The sequence below is a fragment of the Haliotis cracherodii genome, unplaced genomic scaffold, assembly GCF_022045235.1.
Source record: "Haliotis cracherodii isolate W230 unplaced genomic scaffold, xgHalCrac1.p SCAF_28, whole genome shotgun sequence".
NCBI lineage: Eukaryota > Metazoa > Mollusca > Gastropoda > Lepetellida > Haliotidae > Haliotis > Haliotis cracherodii.
This window is the reverse complement of record NW_027266284.1, coordinates 3,167,503-3,192,293: the sequence shown is the minus strand read 5'-3', so window position 1 is coordinate 3,192,293 and position 24,791 is coordinate 3,167,503. Positions and strand designations below refer to the sequence as shown.

The window sequence follows — 24,791 nt, the reverse complement described above, 5'->3', positions numbered from 1 at the left end:
TTTAAAGCGACGTGCATGCACGTGTGTGTGTGCGTGACTGTTTGTATTAATCTGGCCGAATGCCGATTTTATAGTGTTAGCCCACTGAGATACCCTGCCGCTACTTAACATGAATACTCCACTCAGACACAGTATACTGAGTCTGAGTCCGTGTTTTATCTCCTTAATGCCGAGTGCCAGGCAGGGTAACAACAAGTACCATCTTTTAATGTCTTTTAGTATGACGCAGTTGGGGAAAGAACCCCAGACCTTCCGCTAGTTAGGGAGATGTCATTGTATTTATCTATTGTTGATACATTTTTACTGCACGAGTATCAGAAAAAGTACATGTTGATACAAATAATGAATAGGTCTCTCTGCAAGATAAAGCCAACCAATAAAAACAGTATCTGTAGGGGTCACATAGGGATAACTATGCAAACATAAAAGGTCGTATTGGTAGTACTTTCATGAGGTTTGGCAACTTTGGAGATTAAATTGTGAAACAATCTAGTGAGGATACCAGCAGGATCAGTTTCCATATATGCACCTCCCCGGCTTGGGATCTTCCCCTAGTATAAAATGGTTGGATTTGGCCAAAATATGTTTGCATTTTTTTCCAACAATACAGCTATGTAGAGGGAACAGAACCTGATACATGCAGACAATTGTGTTGTTTTTTCACCCAAAGCACAGAGATAACCACTATTGATACATTGAATCTGCTTTTGTCTCTTAATTTTATAATAAAACAACCATAGACTTCATCCACGGCCAATATCGCTTTTTTTCAGATCCATATAAACAGGTATTGACCTCATATAAAGTTTATAATTGTACATTATTATACTATCTTGTTAGAGAAAGAGTTCATTGTATATCTGGCTTAAGCATATGCTGACTGTTGATTCTTGCACAGTGTATATATATATATATATATATATATATATATCACTGACCGCACAGTGTCTTATCGAACAGAAAAACAGGATGTAACTGAAACTGTAAATCATGATATTGAGTTATGTGCTATCAACAGTACAAACTGAAGTGCAATTGTCAATTTGTCATAACGACCTGTGTTTAGTACATATGGTGGACATGTAAAATAACTATCTAACCATGGTCGATGACCGAAGGAGATCTGAATCCCTGTACAGTGGGCGTGTCAAACCTCAGGTAAACGTACCAACACTTAGTGCCATCAGTACTTATCTCTCAGAAGTGTGTCAGTGATCATAATGATAACGGCTATTGGTCATTTCTGGTCCCCCAAACATCCTGTATTTCAAGCATGATAAATGCTTCATGAACATTAAAAACATTTCTTGAGTCATGCGGTGTATGAGGCCTGTGATTAAGTATAAGGATGTATGAAAGTGAACTTTGTTGATTCACCAGGCTTCCAGGCAGATGGCATACCCTGTAGCATGTTTACCTGGTGAATAAACCATGGTGGTCACAGCCCCGGTCACTCAGGTCAAGAAACCCCATCTTCAAGGGCCTGTACATTAATTAACATGATAGTTCACCTCCATTAAGTTCACCTCCATCACCTCAACATACATTCTCGCTGCTGGACCCACAAACTTAAACAAGGAAACTAAACAGTTACAAGCCTTCTGCTAACACACATGAAGCAGTTACACAATAAAAATAACGTTATGTCAAGGCTACTCATTCAAAGCATTCTGAATGTTACACAGGTATGCAGTGCAACCTTTTCAATAAACGTCTACACCAGTAGTCCTCTCAACATTTGGCTGTGTAGTCCATGGCGGGAGGACTAGTGGCTGTTTCACCCCCAGTATACAATGACATCCAGGACAGTGATGAAGTGATGCTTTATCAGTTACAAAGCATCCACACATTTTCCAACACTCCATTAAATGTGTGGTAAAATATTTACCGTATTTGACATAATAAGCATCCATGGCGCTCTCAAAATTAGAAATAGGGGACTCTTATTAGAATATTATTTTGGTGAAAAACAACAGAGTTAAAAGATCATAAATTTCGTGGTTTATGCTGACAGCCTGAAATGTTCATATATGACAGATATATTTTTCCAGAATTTGATTTCCCATAATTAAGGATGCATATAACACACGTAATATACACGAATAAATAAGTCTTGTGTACATTGAACAATCGGAAGGGGTGCGAATTGGGATTGTTCACTAGCCAATATAGGAAACAGTTCATTTCCATGATTAAACCATTTCAAGTCTTAAAAAATATTTTTGAGTGAATCATGGATAACGTTTTATGTCAATTTTACCTAGATTGTGAGTCCTGGCCCATTGTTGGCACACAAACAAACCACTAAAACACTTGTTGTTAAGTAGCAGGTCAGAGTGAAGAACAACACAGTTATTAGATTATTCTCGCTGACAATTACTGACAAACAACGTCAACATCTGCACCCCTATTGATAATAATTCATATTACCAGTATAACTTACCCATGAATACATCTCCTAGTTAATAACACTACACCTTTATTAAACAGTGTTTAATAACATAATGTGCTGACAGGACTATTTTGGGCATCAGCTGGTCATCAGCCTGGTTCCCTGGGTATGCTGCGCTGGCGCTACACTGACCCAGGCAATGACTGCACAATGGCCGCCTCCACTCGACGAAAAAACATTGAATACACAATATGTATTTACTATAGAAAAACACTAGAACGGGTAGTTAAAAAATGTTCTTAGCACTTTCATAACTGCTCTTGCATTGTATAAGTCACAAGAATAACGTCCATTGTTACTTTTAGAGAAGGAAAACATTATTTAAGCTGTTTCGAGACTCGAAAGTGGTCGTCACATCGGTGAAATGTAAACAATGACACACACCCCATTTTTAACAGTGATATGTGTGTTAATATTTTGTGTCAACTCACTGTTGTCACAAAATTGTATACATAATTGATAATACATGGAATTAAACGACCATGTTAATGAAATAGGGGTGCATATTCATTTTAGCACTTTTTTTATTGAATGTCACAGATTATGCCCTTTTTCTCCTATTGTAAAATGGTGGGTTTAGCTGAATTATTGAACGCCCAGTATAAATTACTATATAAAACAAACACATTTGATCCATAATAATAATAGTATTTAATGACAGGGTCTGTCATTGGTTTTGATATTTGGCCTCTGGATTTTATTCACATGAAAAGCCAATTATTTTGCATTTGTTTTCTTATTACACAATGAAATTAATCATAAATAGATCTAATAATTTTGGAAAATAATTGATTAATTCCAATCTAGTGTTTTTTAACTATGTGTGTGCTTGTAAAAATGTATGACATAATAATAAAAAATATGTTCATTATTTTGAATTAATTTGGTACAGTGGTATACATGTACATGTATTTTCTCTTTTTCACAGGATGAAAAAAAAGAAAAATATATACAGTTATGAAAGTGCTAAGAACATTTTTTAACTACCCGTTCTAGCGTTTTTCTATAGTAAATACATATCGTGTCCTCCATGTTTGTTCGTCAAGTAGAGGCGGCCATTGTGCAGTCATTGCCTGGGTCAGTGTAGCGCCAGCGCAGCATACCCAGGGAACCAGGCTGATGACCAGCTGATGCCCAAAATAGTCCTGTCAGCACATTATGTTATTAAACACTGTTTAATAAAGGTGTAGTGTTATTAACTAGGAGATGTATTCATGGGTAAGTTATACTGGTAATATGAATTATTATCAATAGGGGTGCAGATGTTGACGTTGTTTGTCAGTAATTGTCAGCGAGAATAATCTGATAGTGCCAGCGCAGCATACCTAGCGAACCAGACTGCAGCTGGTCATTTGACTGAGTACATCGGTGTCACTATGTAACTGTACCCTGGAAATGTCTACTCTACTCCAAGATGGAGACTCAGGAATCTCAAACCTGTGTTATTGACACATTTACTTGGAAATGTCACAACCTTGAGTTTTTTGCAGTTGCCTATGATCTATGATGATTAAAATGGACATGGATTTTTATTCCACTCTAACTGTATCTTGATTAAAGTGGATAAACTCTTATCATATAATGGGTAGGTTTCTCCGCAGGATAAGCCAAAGGATAAAAACGATATCCGTTGGGCTCATATGCGGATAGAGATGCAAATATCAAAGGTCAAGTAGGGACTACTTTCAGTGTTTATAAACAAACATGGCGTCACCCTCGTCATTCGGCGATCGAGTCAGAATTAACCATCGGGAATCTGGATAAAGTACAGGATAATTGCTATCATTATCAAAAGAACAGCCTAATATACTGAAAATCAGTGTCTAACTGTGATGTAGCTAAGGCATTTGGCAACTTTTGGCAACTTTGGAGATATAAATTTCGAAACAATTTTGCGAGGGCACGAGGCCTAGCCAAGCGGGATCAGTAACCATATCTGTGCTTGTAGACCTCTGCGGCTTGAAACCTTCTCCACAAATTAAAAAAGTTGGATTTGGCCGAAATATGTTTGAATTGTTACCTTGTTTCGTTGTGTCGCTGTGTGTACATCTGACTACACTTCTTAACGTTATGACAGGACAGACAGACTGTCAACAACGTCTGACCGTGGCCGTGACGTCTCATAGACTAGGGTTAGAGTAGCTTCCCTTTGACAAAGGGCAGTTACTCTAGCGGACAGACTGATGGATTGCCGCAAAAGGCAATTAAAAACAATTGTTGTTATGCGTATATGTTGCTTCACCACTGTATAAGAAACAGATTTCAGTTGGAACTATATTGGCTACTGTCACTGTCCTACTGACACATCACTTACCCTGTGACGTAATAAATATTAATGCGCGCATTCCAGGAAAACTCGCAATGTTTCGGCAATGTTTGTGAGAGATGGAAAGCGATTTTGAAGCACAGAATAAAAAAATGACATTATATGATAAAGAGGTTACCTCGCTTGTGTGTTTGGAAATGGTAAATATCCTGTATTAGGAATAAACACTAGTATTTATCTCGCCAAGGCTCGCTAAATACAATGTTTATTCCTAATGCAGGATATTTACCATCCCCAAACACACTCGCGTGATAACCTCTATATCACACTGTACCTATATCACACTGTATTTCTATCCTGGTGAACTGGATATTATCCCACAGTAATTGTACCCGGACATTGATTTAAGACTGTGCAGTGACTCAGTGACTATTATGTATTTTCAACTGAGTATATAGTTCAACTGCTGTGATGCACTGTTACACAATACTGCACGGAGCACAGTGATGCTTACAACAGGTCAAGTACATCTCATCAGACAGAGATCATATGACAAGCAATTGTGATACAAGTTCCATGACAAAAACACTTAATTAAGTAGTCATCCTCTCAACACAGACAACTATCTCTTGCAGTTGATAACCTCATTTCAAGCAGTACCCTTATCCATGATGAACATATGAAAAGTTCCATGTAGTTACAATCAATTCCTCTAAGTATACTTAAGTCATGTACAACAGCATGATGAGGGGTTGGTTCTACAACAATTCTACAGCTGATTCATTATTTCTTCAATCAATCACCCAACACCACAGGCGAAGGACTGACTACACGCAGGGTTTATAATTCAGTGTCAGTTTCACCTTCCTCACCATGGCCACAGATAGCCTGTTAACTGAATGTGAAGGCAAGTTCTCTCAACAATCACAGCTCAGACACGGGACACATGTCATGAAGCTATTATATTGGAATGTGGGGGCCTGGGATTTATCGAAAACAATAAAGTGTTGGAGAAAATTAACAAAATATCTGATTTAGCAGCTGTAGCTGCAAACATATCTAATCTCCAACAACCACAATGTCGTCTACACACTACTGATGGGCAACAACTACACTGTCGTCTACACACTACTGATGGGCTTCAACTACACTGTCGTCTACACACTACTGATCGGCTACAACTACACTGTCGTCTACACACCACTGATGGGTTACAACTACAGTGTCGTCTAGACACCACTGATGGGCTACAACTACACTGTCATCTACACACCACTGATGGGCTACAACTACACTGTCGTCTACACACCACTGATGGGCTACAACTACACTGTTGTCTACACACTACTGATGGGCTTCAACTACACTGTCGTCTACACACCACTGATGGGCAACAACCACACTGTCGTCTACACACCACTGATGGGTTACAACTACAGTGTCATCTACACACCACTGATGGGCTTCAACTACACTGTCGTCTACACACTACTGATGGGCTACAACTACACGTCATCTACACACCACTGATGGGCTACAACTACACGTCATCTACACACTACTGATGGGCTACAACTACACTGTCGTCTACACACTACTGATGGGCTACAACTACACTGTTGTCTACACACTACTGATGGGCTTCAACTACACTGTCGTCTACACACCACTGATGGGCTTCAACTACACTGTCGTCTACACACTACTGATAGGCTACAACTACACTGTCATCTACACACCACTGATGGGCTACAACTACACTGTCATCTACACACTACTGATGGGCTACAACTACACTGTCGTCTACACACCACTGATGGGCTACAACTACACTGTCGTCTACACACTACTGATGGGCTACAACTACACTGTCGTCTACACACTACTAATGGGCAACAACCACATAAGAGGATTAGACGACAATTATTAACTATTGTAAGAGCATGTATAACTATATGATTGATTGGCTTGTCCCAAGCATGCTATGCAGGCTATGTGAAAGAGTCACACGTATACCAGGTCTATCTCAAAGTATAGGGGTTATGACTATATCAGCAGAGTACCCTAAAATTCAACTTTATCCAGTAAGTCGAGTACATGCATCTGGAAATAGCATAGTGCCACCATGCTATTACGGATTATGTCCCATCTATGTCCGTCCTATTGACCAATCAGATTCCACCTCTCATATTACTTGCATTTACTTCAAACAACATGGTGTCACCCAGTCAAGACACAAGTCAAGTTCTATATTGTAATAAAACGGGTCTTACTTCGCTCAGTGCATCAAATGATGTGAGCACCTTGATTAGAAACATGAAAGGATTTGGAAAATAACTGTTGATGTCTAGCTGGCGGAACACATGCTTAACAAATCCGGCAATCAACTGAATTCTGCACATCAGTTTACAAACCGGATGTCGATTTTGATTGGACTATGCATAGACTAATTAGTCCAGCCAAAATATAACTCCATAACTCCACCCTCGTTCAACAAAGATGGAAACTGTTTTTTTAAGTCAGTTAACACACATGCCTCGGGAAGATGAGTCTTTATTCGTATGAAGGCCACTGTCCATACACAGAGAAAGTCCTATATACACATTACAAGGGTACACTAATGGCATGCTTGCAACTTGAACAGTATTTGCTGACCATGTCCACTAAGGGTGAAACAATACATCTGTGTACCAGTGCATGGCGAGTTTTCATGTGACAATACGTTTCTTTCTGTATCAATACAACTCGTGAAAATACATTACTTACTACTTGTATAATGATTCCTCAGCGTTCTTGTCAGTCAAATATCGCGAAATGTGCTGTAATTAGCATTTCAAGTTCTCTACTAAAAATAGCTGCCACAAACATGTGTCTGCAGCTAGGTTTTCCTTTTGAAATATTACGGTCAATAAGATTCCATGCGATTTAACGTAAATGTGCATTGGGATACACATCATATCATGATACATATCGTATCGTGACCTTGCTGTATCGTTTCACCCCTAATGCCAACTACACTAAAGTTATAGCTGAAAGCCCTGTAACTAACACAGTGTTTGCCAGCCATCCCATTAATATCATCCACTGTATAACTGAACCAGCAGAAACTAAACATGATCAACCTACCAACCTCTTATCCATGTCAAGGTGATTAGGAGAAGCTGATAAGAAGCTCGCTGTGACTCAATACATCAATTATCAATTACTGCTAGTGTGATTGAGGTGGATGGCTTCTGTTTCGTGCAAGGAGAGGGAGTACATTGCATACCTCAATACTCGCGTGCTGCTTCCTGGCAGTATATAACAGGTGCCATGGCCAATCAATATGCATAGCATCAAAATACATTGTTCCTCAAGTTACTAACATAAAATATGAGTACTTTGAAGAGAACAGCAGGGTTTTACCTTGACCTATAAATCTCGGACCCAATTACAAACTTATAGGGTCCTTACAGGACATATGAGGGTCCTGTAAAAAAATGAAATAGTGTAGTGTACTGAACTGTAAGATTTGATAATTACTTTAGTTACAGGAACTTTATATTTCTTGGCAAGAATTGGGTACAATGAACATTATTGTGCGTCCCTTGGGATCTGCAGCCATTTTTTCTATTTGTGTGCACTGGACGCACATTTGTGTGTGGTGTCAATCCTGCAACTGTAACACTGTAACCTGATGTAAGTGAGTGAGAAGGTCCTAGGTTACTCCCACAGTAGACATGGAAGGGTACAGGATGTTCATCAATTCAACTCAATAAGAACATATCAGTTTCACAATAAGTAAATGTAAAGGGTTTCACCCAGCTAATACACATCTTCCCGAGGCAAGAGAGTTAACTGACTTTAAAAGTCCAGTTTCCACCCTTGCCAAACTAGACTGGAATTCCTGGGCGCTATAATTTGGGACAGAACATCTACGATGAAGTACATGTGAAGGTCTCCCAGGATAACCAAATAGTGACACAGATATTGCCTCAATCTGACATGGAATGTGGACGCTGAAAGGCTTGTCAGTTAATAACTCTGCTACACTTGCCAACACATCCGATTGTATCACCCTTATCATGCTGAAACACCAACACAAACTTACCTCAACATCATTCCACTAACTTAAAATCAGACAGCCAACACATGGTTATGTCATGGTTATGTCATGGTTATGTCATGGTTATGAGGAGACATCCGACATGGGGCTACCAGGGTGTTGCGTGTGAGGAGCTACCAGGGTGTTGTGTGTGAGGGGCTACCCAGGGTGTTGTGTGTGAGGGGCTACAGAGTGTGTTGTGTGAGGGGCTACCTAGGGTGTTGTGGGTGAGGGGCTACCAGTGTGATGTGTGTGAGGGGCTCCCCAGGGTGTTGTGTGTGAGGGGCTACACAGGGTGTTGTGTGTGAGGGGCTACACAGGGTGTTGTGTGTGAGGGGCTACCAGGGTGTTGTGTGTGAGGGGCTACACAGGGTGTTGTGTGTGAGGGGCTACAGAGTGTGTTGTGTGAGGGGCTACCTAGGGTGTTGTGGGTGAGGGGCTACCAGTGTGATGTGTGTGAGGGGCTCCCCAGGGTGTTGTGTGTGAGGGGCTACACAGGGTGTTGTGTGTGAGGGGCTACCTAGGGTGTTGTGTGTGAGGGGCTACACAGGGTGTTGTGTGTGAGGGGCTACCAGGGTGTTGTGTGTGAGGGGCTACACAGGGTGTTGTGTGTGAGGGGCTACCAGGGTGTTGTGTGTGAGGGGCTACACAGGGTGTTGTGTGTGAGGGGCTACACAGGGTGTTGTGTGTGAGGGGCTACCAGGGTGTTGTGTGTGAGGGGCTACACAAGGTGTTGTGTGTGAGGGGCTACACAGGATGTTGTGTGTGAGGGGCTACACAGGGTGTTGTGTGTGGGGGGCTACCAGTGTGTGAGGGGTTACATAGGGTGTTGTGTGTGGGGGGCTACCAGTGTGTTGTGTGTGAGGGGCTACACAGGGTGTTGTGTGTGAGGGGTTACACAGGGTGTTGTGTGTGTCGGGGAGGGCGACCAGTGTGTTGTGTGTGAGGGGCTACACAAGGTGTTGTGTGTGGGGGGCTACCAGGGTGATGTGTGTGAGGGGCTCCCCAGGGTGTTGTGTGTGAGGGGCTACACAGGGTGTTGTGTGTGAGGGGCTACACAGGGTGTTGTGTGTGAGGGGCTACACAGGGTTTTGTGTGAGAGGGGCTCCCCAGGGTGTTGTGTGTGAGGGGCTACACAGGGTGTTGTGTGTGAGGGGCTACCCAGTTGTCTTGTATAAGTTGAGACATCCAGATTAAGCTAGGTACATACTACGAGGAGTGCTCACATAGATAGGTAGATCAGGCGGCCTTCATTCTTTTGCTGACTAGCAGCATCCTGCCAACATACCTTTGAACTGGCCTGGTGCTGCCCCACTTTGGACAGTATCACAATGAAGCCTGAACTTTAAGCTGTGGGTGACAGCATGACGTTCCACAGCCAGGAGTTAGATGGTGTCAGCTGACTAGACTTAATTAGTGACTCACATAAGCACATATAAGCAAAACTCATCAGGTCATAGGAATAGGCCTCTGCAGAACAGGCCAGGGTTTAACATGACATCCCTAATCTCAGGGGCATCGTAACCCTGGTCTGTTCTTCAGTGGGGTCCTAGGTGAACTGTAGGGGTCCTAATTGTCCACATACAAATAATGACTACTGCAATGGTGAACCCTGATTCAACTGTTATATAGTCTAATTTATAGAGAGTTGTGTGATATTCAATAGATCTTAACATGCAAAAGAACATTTCATTCATCTGCCTTATTGGGTACAAAACATTGGTGACCATATCTCAATTTGAGTGGCCTACAAGCTAGCATCCAGGTGCTCATAAACGTAACAGACCATGTTTGTGATGCACACAAAACACTCACTCACCATTGCTCACTCTCAGGGTATCAGCAGGTGTCCAAGGCATGGCACACCATCAGTCACGACTTGGTTTCTTAGGGCTTACACAATGTAATAGTACCTGAACCTGGGTTTACATGTTTCAGATAAGGGATTTATCTAGGACTCTAAGCTAAGTGCCCTTGGCAGGCAAATTGGGAAAAAATTACATTATTTTGTTCAAAATTTGTCAAAGTTCCTTATTTGTCAAAGTTTTTAATTTCATTAATTCTGAGGTGTTTTTACACTCCTGAAATGTGAAACAAAGGCAGTAAAGCCACATCCTCTTCAGTGAGTGAGAGTGAGTGATTTGGGATTGACGCAACATTAGAAATTAGCACTGCATCCATGCCAAACTGACCAATAGTTAAGGTAAAAAAAAAAAGGACTGGTGGACATTTGCCTTTTTTAAGGATAAGTAAAAACTGTTAGTTTCTACCGCTGGAACTTTAACGCCGCCTTGAACAGTTTTCCAGTTAAATAAAGGCATGTCACCTTAATCAGGTTTCATAAGAATAACAATTTTCAGAATTGTCACAGTAAAGTAAATATAGTAAAGTAGTATTGGACGTTTAACATGTATCACAATATTTTACAATGCACAAGGCCTTATTGATAAGTATCAAAAGAAATTGTATAATTAAACATTTTGAATTCAGAAGCAATGCAAGAATTGAAGTTTCATGAATGGAAAAAAAGAAGATGCTGGAACATCATAATGTTTACTCATTTAAAATTCAACATGCAAGGATACACGCTCTGGGACAGTGATGGCTTGGTGTTACACCTATGCCACAGAAGAACTCCAGAATGTGCATTTTGGAATTACAGAAACATTTCAAAGGTACTGGTACAAGACTACAAGTACTTGGCAAGTGTATAACATTAAACATGATAGAAATCACCCATTATCATGATTATACCGGGCATTAAAATGTGATATTGTGATATGTATCATGGCAAGAATGAACCTCTATTTGACGATATACCAGTAATAGTAAAACCTCACACTCTTAATGAATATTACTGATGAATATTAGCATTATTATGGGTAGCTTACATTCAGTCACCAAAGTCAGTTAATCTGAATAACCTGTCTATCATCGAGTCAGTCGTTCTATCATGACCCAATCAATTCAGATACATTCACCCCATAATCTAGTGTTCAAAATTCTAAATGACACACACAGTTAATACAAAGACAACTTTCACCTTCATCACTGTACTTTAGCCTATGTGTAAAACTTCATTCAAATATTTTGTATTTTGTCAACAGCAGTAATAAGAAAATCTTGTTAAACACATAAGAGATAGGGTAAACAAGGTGATCACATTACAACAGACACCACCAGTTCCAGCGAAACTTCCTTTAGGTCCAGTGGTTTATGTCACCTAACCAGATTTGGGGACAAAACACAGGTCTACTGATAGTCCTTATGTTGCTAATAGGCTGTCACTTGACCAATGGAGAAGTGGCAGTGTCTTACCCGTACAAGGAAAGTCACTGCCCCTGCTCATCCACAGTCTTTGTGTACAATGAACATCAATTTTGTATACAATACATTAAAGAATCTCTAATTGGTGACAATTAGACTTACACAAGACTTATTTATTTGTGTATAATACACACTCGTGTGTTATATGCACCCTTAATTATGGGCAATTAAATCCTGGAAAAATAAATCTGTCGTGTGTATAATAGGCACATACTTTTCTTTTGTATCATTTCAGGCTATCAGCATAAACCACGAAATTTACGATCTTTCAACTCTTTCACCAAAATTATATTCTAATAAGAGCCCCTTATTTCTAATTTGGAGAGCGCCCTGGCGCTTATTACGTACATTAATACAGTAGTTCGTAACTAGTTCTTGGAACATCACTAAATCTTGCAAGTTCTTCTCAGTTTCTACTGTTGTATCTAACATGGTATGAGTGAATCATGTTTAGCAGAATAGAGAAACTGAGATGTTTAGAGTGAGAGAAAACAAATTTAGATCATCATTGTTACCTTTTAGTTCACCATAGAGGCCACCCTTGACCATTTCAATTTCTCTCCATGCAAACAAGTGTTAATAATCCTAATAACCTCATTACGTTGATACAGCACGTAGTTAGGCAAGGGGAAGCACTGGGCCTACCTTTAGAATACAGCACCACAAACTTTTCAAACAGGTCACAATACCCTATGACGTAATTTGTAGTATTCTGGTGAATCACAATGGTGAAACAATGCCATAGGGGTCATTGAGTGTGCATAAGCTCCTCTCAGTGATCTATCCTCTCCACACGCAATGTAGTTGATTAAGCCCAGCGATGCTGAGAGTTTTGAATATTTGTTAACTAAATATAGTCTGCGGCAGCACATTTTATAGCAAGCTCTAGTTTACGAAAGCACTTTTATTTTCAATATATCTTTTATTTCTTTTTTTTTCTAAATTCAAATGGCTAAAATGATCATAAATGGGAACTAATATATTTTTTTATTCATTTATTTTCATTATTATGCACAGGAAGGCAGTTTACTAGGTATATTATATTGGTGCTGAACACATCCAAATGTTGCCGGTGTTAGGGTAGGTTACCCCGAACTCTATCCTTAGCCACTTTCACCCGCTACATTTATTCAGTAATGATTCAGAAGCGGACTCACCCTTGTGGCGTCACTACCCATGCTTATTCCTCCCTCGTTCCTTACTTTGATCCACATTATCCTAACAGTGTTCCCTACCACACTTCTCTATGACAAAAATCACCCGACAAATTATTAAAGGGGCACTGATCTAAAGCAACTGGTTGTTGCCTTTGTTATTGTTTTTTCCAAGTGAGTACCCGGATGTATAGCAGAAATCTGGACTAGTTCGCGACCTCTGCTGCACCATTCGTAAGCGCATTAGTCGCTTTTATGGGTAGTAATAAGGGCGTATGGTCACATTGATGAACAAAATGAAATACAGTTTTCGAGATAATAAGGAAATGTAGGTATCTTTGTGGGTAGCATCGGTAATCGTGACGAAGTTTTGATAAGTCACTTGCTTGGTAATTTTGCGATTTTCGTTTACACTATTTTGACTTGCAACACAAAATACATATTTCACCTGAGCATTGCTTTTTTTATAGTGTGTATTTTTTTTTACTGTCAAATGTGTAACAAATTTATTTAACGTCTAAATATTCAGTTATTTTCCAAAGTGACTGAAAAACATTTCCCTCTGTATTATTATGATAACGAATTCCAAACATTTTGATGTTTAATGTCATCACCAAAAGACTGAAAATGTTCATTGAAAAGTACATTTCTATGTTGTTTGGCTTCTAACCTACATAATAATCTGTTGTGATGTTTGTAGGCCCTTTTGATCGTCTTAATCAATCTGGGCAGATTTTTTAGTCACAATGACTGAAATATTTACACATTTTATGAATTGCCTGAGAGAATCAAATTTTACAAATTGACGGTAATATATACACGCTTACAAAGGAAAAGACCTGTTAAAACAACGTTTATCGCACATTGAAGAATTTCCCAACCAAGACGTAGAGAAACAAGAACGAATCGGTTCAAATGAAGGAAAACAAAATGCAAATATCATAATTACAACCTACCAAATTTATGTGTATAAATTTTAGGCAGCGTCCTTGTTCGAGGAATGTATCCGTGAATATCCACACAAAGGAACAATATACCACTCGTCTGCAGATGCACAAAGAAACTTATTCGATGTCACGTGTCTCAGTAACAATCAAATATTTTAAAGGATATATGTCGTTTCGGGATATTATAACCTGTTTTCGTTTCTCAACTGATCACTTGGATTGTTTCAGGTGTCTTACATAGGTGTCAAGTCTCAATGGTCGGCTGAGAAGGCCCATGTGACAACTATTTTCATAACGTTCCCGGTTCCTACAAAATCCATAATAGATAACAATGATCAATCAATCAACGTATTATAAGTTAACCCTTTGAACAACGTATGTTGTTTTTACATCGGCACTTCAGGCCATGGTATGAATGTATTCCCTTTGTTTTAGTAAACCTAGACATGTAAACACTCACTCTTGACATATCCACTGTGCAAGATAACAGTGATTAATCAATCAACGTATTTTCTGTTAATCCTTTGATGACTAGGAACGTTCCGTTGATTTTCAAAAAAATAAATCAACTGATCATTCATCTCTTGCTGGGCTGCCACGTGCATATTACATAACACACATTTCACCTCACTTCAAACCTGGATTTAGATTGAATAATTACCCCAGACACAATAAATGCCAAAATTGGAACCTTTGTCAGGTAATCTAAGTGGTGCTACCACTAACTGTACCTGTAATAAATTCATTAACTGAGCATCAAGTGAATGACGACAAATACACAAGTGTACGGTTATACGAGAAAACGTGGATGTCAACAAGGGAGTAGTAATCGTATTATCGACGCAAGCCGAAATCCGAAAATGCTTTCACCGTATAGATACTTTTTTTTAGTACTAGTACCAAATCCGATGAGCTCCGCCTTTCTTTTTGTCTGTTTGTTTAGGCTGAAGAAATTAATTTACATGCGCCCTTTGTCGAAATCTTTATAGATCACAGTTAACCAATCAGTGTTTATGCAAAAATTCGTAAAACAAATATTGCCTCCGGCCTCCCAAGTGTATTTAGCTGTCCTTGCAGACGGTAGCCCAGTCTCTGGTCAAGCTCAGTTGTGTTACGTATCATCCGGGTACTCACGAGGGAAAAAACAATAACAAAGGCAACAACCAGTCCGGGGAATTGCGTTAGATCAGTGCCCCTTTAAGGAGTTACCTAAATAAATACTCAAGGATACAAATTTAAGAAAACCCAACATGATTGCAGATGAGAAGATGGTATCATGAACACAGGAAAGAACAGTGACATTTACAACCTGAAAAATGTGAAATGTGTCCTTTGGAAAGGACTTCCTTAGTTTCAACTAAAGAAAATAAGAAAATGAAACAGACTTCCAATCTTGTGTAATTATGATGAACAATGTTCTTCCTCATCACACTGTCAACAGTATTAACAACCCACCCAAAAACAAAATCTCACACTCATCATCAGTTGCATAACAGCAGGCGCAGCATCCCCCACACACATCACCGAACACCACCCCGTAATGTGCCACACCCTGAAGAAAGGGTTTGGGGTTTTCATCAGTGTTCATCTCGGCCTCATGAATTAAATTTAACGTCAAATAATTTGGTTCCGCTGTGCAAATGTGTAGCAAATGCTGAAGCAAATAATGTTATCTTCTGAGAGATATTATAACTAAAAATCAGATGAATCACTGGTCTAAATATATATTGAGCGTGGAGTCAGCGTGATCGCGATGGACGAATGGTGATGACTCTAAATGACAGTGACTGAAGCTGCCTTGGTTACCTACCTCTCGTAAATATATCTGAGTCCCAGCAGCAGAAACCCAACGAAAAACGATTTGTTCATATCGGAGAACTTTGGGTAATATATATCTGGGTCTGTGCTTTCCAAATCTTTCCATGATGTCCCGTTAGCGAACCAAAATTTATCACTCCAGAGCACATTTTCAGCCGCTCTCAGCATCGCCGCCATTTTAACCGGTGTAGATTGATACTGCACCCGATGCGAAAAGATCGGCTTTATCACCTCCGGGGATGTTTGTGAGTGTTCGGAGCAGTCTTTCAGATGCGGTCATATGCATTGAGCGGCCCTTTACGGATGCTCGACTGACATACAAAACCACGAACTGTTAAGATATGATTGGTCAACAGCACCGCCAGCGTGTAGTATAAAGCAAACTATCCAGGAGATGATTTATATGCAGTTTTAATATTACCGTACATCTATAAGTAATCGCACTAGTATTATGTTTTTTCACAACCTTGTTCTGATTTGCATTTATATAAGACAGGCTTGGTATATACAATATTATATTAATAAGCATAATTTGAAATTGACCAGTATCAGGTAGTTTTGTTCAAATGAAAGTCTTGTACAAACGTGTAAGTTAGGGGATCAGTCCTGACGTTCATTCAATGTTGGCGTTGACGCTTGTGATATCGGTGTATCGCGATACCTGTGCCAGCGCTATAACGGACTTTCATTCGTTTACCGATATAAAGAAATGTACATATAATATTAGAATTATACACGACAAGTGGCAAAGCAAAACGCTACCGTTTTAAGAGCGCTTCAACTTCGGGGTAAACATTTCATGTAATTTTGTTGCTCGTTGAAATTATTCTTTGCAAGGTTGACTGTAAGATTGTAGGGAGTGTGTCGCTCTACAATACTTTGGCAATAGGCTGTATGCCAGTGTGCATTGTTCATCTTGAGATGTAGGCCTATAGGTGTATCTCGTTAGGCCTATACTCTAGCGTTTCATCTGGACTTTACGGTACACATAGATTTATCATCTGCAATCTTTGACTCACTTTGACCAAGCAAGACCTAGCACACACAGTTATGTTTAGAGATACGACTTTATCTCACGAGTCTGAGTTGTAGGTGTTAACAACATGAGTTTAACTCTCTTGGTGCCACGGGACAATATATGGTCCCTCACTTTTCACACTCTCTTAGAGCCAATGTCCCTTTTAAACTGTGAATTAAGATGTCAAACACTGAGTGCGCATACTCAAAATTAAAAAAATCACCACCCTAATCATCTCAGCTTTAACATCGTGTAACTCATATTTTATACAGTGGTACGCATTGCGAAATGTGTTGAGATTAGTAAAGTTGTTACTGCGCTTCTCGACTTTTTCTGCCATGTTGAGTGAGTGAGTGAGTGAGTTGGATTTAACGCCGCTTTTAACAGTATTCCAGTTATATCACGGCGTGTCAGCTTAATGTGGGAGGAAAGCCCGAAGTGATGCAGGTCTCAGACGTTTACCACTTCGGTGAAACCCACGAGCACGGGTATGGTGCTGACAAACCTAGAAACATAATCGGGGCGAACCGTGATTCGAACCCACAATCATAGGTTTCTGGCGTGCCCAAGGGACGCAACTCTGCACAGCGAATTGCGGCGCCTTAGACGACTGGGCCACCCGTGCCCCCTCTGCCATGTTGAACTTCATGCGAATGACGGCGATTTTTTATATTATGCGCCCATGTCACATACACGCAACTATTATGACATGAGACAGCCTATTTGAAAATGAAATCTGATCAGACCGGTCATGCAGAAAAAAATACTTTTCCTCACTGTACAGTTATTGTCGTAAGACTACTATAACATTTAGTACGCAACGGAAGTTTTTTGTTCAAGTATTGCATATGTTTATCGACTGTGTGCCATGGCGATTGAGCACGGCGCTAGAGACGAAAAGACAGTGCAGATTGTGTTTCTGTTTATGATGATTTACAAATATTCAAACCTAAGATATGGAAAGTTAGCTACGATCGTTAATATTAAGGTGGTATATAGGGTATATATATGGGCGTGAAGTTTAAGTTCATGATCAAAACGTAAACATTGAATGGCCACGCCCTAAGTGATCGACAGGACACGTTAAAAATCGTATCATAGCTGTGTCCTTCATGCTCGCCCGTTTAGACAATGGCGGTGTTTCCCTTCATTGCAGGCGTCGTCCACCTGTATCACCGATGCCGGACAGGTTGTCGTCTGGTTCCTGGTATATCTGAAGTTTTCTGCAAACACCAAATGAAATAAAAATATGACACACTTAGTTACTTAGATTATACTTATATCATATTCTTATGAGACATAAATAAATGTTTGTTTTTAAAAACAAGTATAAATATATTTACCCGAACGACGTACGTGAATCCATAATAATCCACAAGCTTCTTTTTAATAACATCTCACAATTATCGGTGTTTGCAAGTTACAATGTAAGTTTAATATACTTTATTTGACCAAGGTAAAAAATAAGGTGCTGTTTTCGCCAGGCTATAGGCAACATAAAATAACAAGTAAGTAACATAGGCTGAGCTCGAACACTGACTATTGCCTGGCGTCCATCTTCTAAACTGATGGCTTACAGGTTGTGGTGTTTGACATTTGGTTCACACTGAACAGACATTTGCGATTAAATAAATCACAACTTAAATTTCAAATATGTATTGGTTTGTTAGTTTTAATTAGGAATAGTAACCCTTCACGGCACCGGAAGCCGTCAAGATTTTAGTCACGTGACCTCTGTCAGTAAAATGATTGGCTCAAACCTATCGTCTGCTGTAGCAGTATACTACTGTTACTGTTGTGGTGGACGATTACTTTAGGATTATATCTTGGCTATTGCATTTTTATGCCCAATCATGGCTACATTGTGTAATTCAACTGTTACGTTTCTTGACACTCACTTGGCAACTTCCAAGTGACACCACTGGAGATTTGTCAAGAAAGGTATAAACCTATTGGAATTCTGACGTCTCTAAAACTAATGAATTTTCAAGTGGAAAATATCCAGAGTGCATTTTTACCAATAAGGCTTGTGTATGCTTTAATATTATTTAGAACGTTAAACGCTCGTAGAATTTTCCATCTTGTGAATGTATTTGCATTTATGCCATCCAATAAGTCAGAAAGGAAATAGAAACAAAAGCTGGAATGATGGTATTCCTCCTGAGAAAAAATGTAAGACATCGTATCATTATGGTAGCCCATGCAGCCCGTCAGGTATGCATACAGTTGGGAACATTTTATCATACATGGTCCTCATCATGAAATGAATAAACCTCATCACCCAGGTGAAAAGCATTAATATTCAGTGAATAAATTTCGTAACATGGAAAACTAATAAAAGTACAAAAACAGTTGTTTTAGTAGAAACCTCTGTTTATCCAGTTGACAGAGGCGAGAGAGTGAATATGTCTTCTGCTAGCAAATTGTATTTACTGTTTTTAGGTCGCACTTGAGAACGAGACTTGGTTTTTACGGGAATAAAATATCAATTACAAAATTGAGGCTAAGCTCGCTTGCTGAGGTGCCGTTTCGCTATAACCCGTGATTTCCAGCCGCTGTGAATTTCGTCTGGACAGGTGTGCGTGATTTGACCTCGCGTGTTGTGACGTTGATGACATCACACTAGGGTACGTTGCAAGCCACGAATCGCCTAGGGAAAGCAGATATTTTGGTTTGAGAACGCAGCGACCTCAGCCAGAGATTGTTTCGCTTGCAGGCGGCTGAAAGTTAGCGCACTGTTGTAAGGCGAATCGCTGTACATCGCTTGCAAGCGATTCGCTTGAACATGGTAGGGCGCGTTGCAAGCCACGAATCGCTTAGAGAAAGCAAATTCATCGCTCAACCCGGGGTCTGCAACAGTTCAAAGCGCTTGCGCACTCTTCCTATATGGCGCACTCAGCAATCTTCCAGCCATATGACGGCGGTTTGTAAATAATCGAGTTTGGACCAGACAATCCAGTGATTGACATCATGAGCATCAATCCACGTAATTGGGATACGATGACATGCATCAACATGTCAGCGAGCCTGACCATCCGCGTAATGAAGAACGTAATAGAAGAGGCTCGATGACGAGCTGATGAAATTTATGACTACTTTGAAGATGCGGAGCAGACTGAGGATGATGGGGTGTTAGCTACCTTTGCTCATTTTCTCGTTGATCCAGTCAAGAATTCCTTGGGTGCGTTGCAAAGCGCCAATCGCTTGCAAGCGAGGTACAGCGATTCGCCTAACAACAGTGCGCTAAGTTTACGCCGATTGCAAGCGAAACAATCGCTGGCTGAGGTCGCTTCGTTGTCAAACCAAAATGGCGGCTGACTTTGACAGCGGAAGAAGAAATTCTTGACTGGATCAGCGAGGAAATGAGCAAAGGCAGCCAACACCCCGTCATCCTCGATCGGATCCACATCTTCAAAGTAGTCATAAACTTGATCAGCTCGTCATCGAGCCTCTTCTATTACGTTCTTCATTAAGTCAAGGCAACCAAGCGGTGGTTGCGCCGCCATTTTGGAAGAGTGCGCAAGCGCTTCGAACTGTTGCAGACCCCGGGGTGAGCGAGTAAGTTGCTTTATCTAAGCGATTCGTGGCTTGCAACGCGCCCCTTGTTCCGCTGTCAAAGTAAGCCGCCATTTTGGTTTGAGAACGAAGCGACCTGAATCAGCGATTGTTTCGCTTGCAAGCGGCTGAAAGTTAGCGCACTGTTGTAAGGCGATTCGCTGTACATCGCTTACAAGCGATTGGCGTTTTGCAATGCACCGTTGTATAATGAATGGGTTTCATTTTCCAAATAACTATATTTGCTTTGGATGAACTAGTAAGTATATCTAGTAATCTACATCACGATTGGAAAATTCCCACGGCGACCGACGAGTGAATGAGACCGTTTATCACTTGGCGCAGTTTTCTAATTTTGGTATGTTAACATACCTGCTTTTCATATCTGTTTGAAGGATTGATATTCCAAGAAAATAATATGCATATAGTTGAGTAAGGGAATGGAATGTTTTACAGTGAGAAAGCTGTCAAAATGGATCCAATATTAAACAACCTAGCTTTTTAATAGTTTAGCTTCATCGATCGAAGCTGTCACTGACATGCAAGCAGGAATGAGTTTGTTGATTTTCACGTCTTCAGCATATGGTCGCCCAGTTAACATAAACGTCTTTAGCGAGCATTCTGATTTCACCCTCCCTAAATGGTGCGGACAGGATATAAATCAGCTGATAGATCAAGAAAACCGAACTACTTTGTTTGCACAGCCTGGGCGCTGGTTGGTCCGAGATTCAAAGCGCGGCTCTAATAGAGTTTTTAAGGTTTCTTACAGTTGTCTTGCGTACTAACAACAATGCGCTTGAATTACCTCAAGTTGAAGAAATTCTTTAAATAACAATCTTGAGCGTTGGTGCTCTCATGTTTGCATACACAGCAACAGGCACATGTTGTTAATACGTATGCATAGAAATGTCAACAATTCTCATATTTGGCATATGTCAATATTCATGCGCAACCGGTTTCAGTTTGGTCGGTTAACGAGCGAAATGTCATGTATTTACACTTAAATACATATTTAAAGTGGGTAATAAATAGAATACCATACGCATTTCACGTTAGATACCATTTTTACGAAACTCGTGAACTTTCTACGGTATCTGACTTCGCTTTCCCTCTGTCAGATACCATAGAAGGTCCACTCGTTTCGTACATTGTCTCTAACGAGAATGAGTGTAGTAGTCTCTATAAATACGAAACGCGCAATACTGATTTCACGTTGTACATCGGTGACGTTATGCAAATACTATTGTTTATCATATAATGGGTAGGTTTCTCGGCAGGATAAAGCCAACGGATAAAAACGATATCCGTTGGGGTCATATGCGGATAGAGATGCAAATATCAAAGGTCAAGTAGGACTACTTTCACTGTTTATAAACAAACATGGCGTCGCCCTCGTCATTCGGCGATCGAGTCAGAATTAACCATCGGGATTCTGGATAAACTACAGGGATAATTGCTATCATTATCAAAAGAACAGTTTAATATACTGAAAATCAGTGTCTATCTGTGATGTAGCTAAGGCATTTTATAAGTTTTGGCAACTTTGGAGATATAAATTTCGAAATAATTTTGCGAGGGCACGAGGCCTAGCCAAGCGGGATCAGTAGCCATATCTGTGCTTGTAGAGTACTAGACCTCGGCTTGAAACCTTCTCCACAAATCAAAATAGTTGGATTTTGCCGAAATATGTTTGAATTGTTACCTTGTTTCGTTTTGACGCTGTGTGTACATCTGACTACATTTCTTAACGTTATGACAGAACAGACCGACTGTCAACAACGTCTGACCGTGGCCGTGACGTCTCATGGACTAGGGTTAGAGTAGCTTCCCTTTGACAAAGGGCAGTTACTCTAGCGGACAGACTGATGGATTGCCACGAAAGGCAATTAAAAACAACTGTTGTTTAGCGTATATGTTGTTTCGCCACTGTACAAGGAACAGATTTCAGTTGGAACTATATTGGCTACTGTCATTGTCCGACTGACACATCACTTACCCTGTGACGTAATAAATATTAATGCGCACATTCCAGGAAAACTCGCAATGTTTCGGTAATGTTTGTGAGACAGGGAACGCGATTTTAAAGCACAGAATTAAAGAATGGCATTATATGATAAAGAGGTTATCACGCTTGTGTGTTTAGGGATGGTAAATATCCTGTTTTATGACGTCATAACATTGTTGTTGATGTCATTTTGACAGTGTTAGCTTCTTGGCGAAGCCTGCGTCCGAATCCATGCATATTTTCTCGTTTGGGAAATACAAACATTCTTACACTGCACTAGTAAAATAAGTATACGACAAACAAACGCAGATTAATCCCTTTATACACCATATGAATCATTGATCTGGTTACGGCGGGAGTGGGGGGGGGGGGATGTATCATGAACTTATATCACCACAACAATCCCATTTCCGAATTGCAGAACAAGTACAAAACGTCTAACAATCAATATGAAGTCTCGTCAATGAAAGAGTACCGAAGTCTGTTTTAAGCATGTCACTCGCCAATTTCAGAGATAGGATTGCCTCGAGATAACGGCCTTAATTTAATAAAAGTTGATGCTGATGACCCAGGTTCTTCACGTGGGCGCAGCGCGAAGTCCATCCACCTATCCCCTGTCGTTTTAATCTGCAGAATGAAATAAAATCACGATTTTTATATTAAAGTAGGAGGTTAATGTCAGAACCTCCAAACACATGCTTGTACGTTTTGGCATTAACCATATAACGCGACTAGGTATATGGGGCACCAATAAGAGGCAGTCGCTTTTGCTTGCGAAATAAAGCAATGCCTCACACTTGTTTCGCAATACCAGTATGACGCATACAATAATGACAATCTCTATGTACGTTGTAGACAACCGCCTTCACCCTACCGAGAATAATCACCCACATTCTACCCGGCCCAGGGCTGCTGACCAAGCACTAATATGCTATAATTGTCATGAATGTCATTCTTAAACACCGCTTATGTATAGTCTAGAATGTTATATTGTAACTGTAATTGCCGCGTGCTTTTATTCTCGAGACGCATCTAAAATGCACATCACCCCACCCCTACATAAACCCCTCCACATCACAAAACCCCTCCACGCACACCCTAACCGCATCGCAGGACACTTTTCAGAATTATCATAGCGTGGTTTGTGCTGGTTTGTAAAATTACACATTTCTCTAACCCACAGTAGTGTGTGTTAGTCTGTCTTACAGATCCTGATACAAATATATCAAATACAGCCCATGCAAGTCTATGATGTTTGGCAAGTCTAGATTACAGCAGTATCAGGAAGACGAAGAGAGTCTCTGGGCTCCCTTTTATTATATTTTTTAAAGATAATTGAACAACTGTTTTTTTCTGTACGATATGTTCATTTCAGAGACTAGATGTTAGTCTAAAGTGTGTGTGTGTGTGTGTGTGTGTGTGTGTGTGTGTGTGTGTGCGCGCGCGCGTGTGTGTGTAGTTGTTATATACGCTAATATCATATACGACTCTCGATGAACCTTCATAGCAGTTCTCATAGATGATAAATTTACTAACAATGAAACATACTGTGCTTCTTTGCTTCATAATGTAGACAGATTTCATAGTGTGGGATGGCGCCCTGCTTGTGTGTACTGAGTGATACAGCGAATAGATTAACACCATGTTATCAACTGTTCTGTTGTTATCCATAAATATCTCATGTCTTCATGCTCTTCCAAATTCCAACTTTTAGACTGAACCAATTAACAATACGTGTGGATTTCACCCCAGAATGTGTGTATGTATACATATGTAATCTGTTATTGTTATCTCAGTGCGAGTCGCTTATCCAAGCAATGTGTCCTTTGGCCCAGGGTGCCCTGGCTCTTGTAATCGTTAATGAATGACTGTATCGCATATCAGGAGATTGTAATAACGGGGCCCAACATGGACTTTGCTAGTTTGCCTTTTACGTAACAATTCAAAGACGAGTCAGCCTAGATGAGCACTTCCTGGTGTACGTGTAAATATGCCTACTGTGGAGGACACACTCTGCGTGTCCGGCCATCGCCTGCACCTGAGCGTGAGTGATCCTGAATGTGTCACCATGTCACGGAGTCGCGGTTCAATATCGCCCCACACTGAACACAGCCCAGACTCGTCGAGTGTCAATCACTGCTACTACTACTACTACTAGCTACTAC

General features: G+C 40.3%; 1 protein-coding gene across 1 annotated transcript in view; it reads right to left on the bottom strand.

Moving 5' to 3' along the window:
- Positions 1-16,389, bottom strand: part of LOC139473403 (ceramide synthase 2-like) — a 53,430-nt gene extending 37,041 nt beyond the window's left edge. The window contains exon 1 of the mRNA XM_071255973.1: positions 16,041-16,389. Coding sequence (XP_071112074.1) covers positions 16,041-16,225 — 185 coding nt within the window. The 5' untranslated portion in view covers positions 16,226-16,389. The remainder of the gene's footprint in view (positions 1-16,040) is intronic.
- Between the last annotated feature and the right edge of the window lie 8,402 nt (positions 16,390-24,791).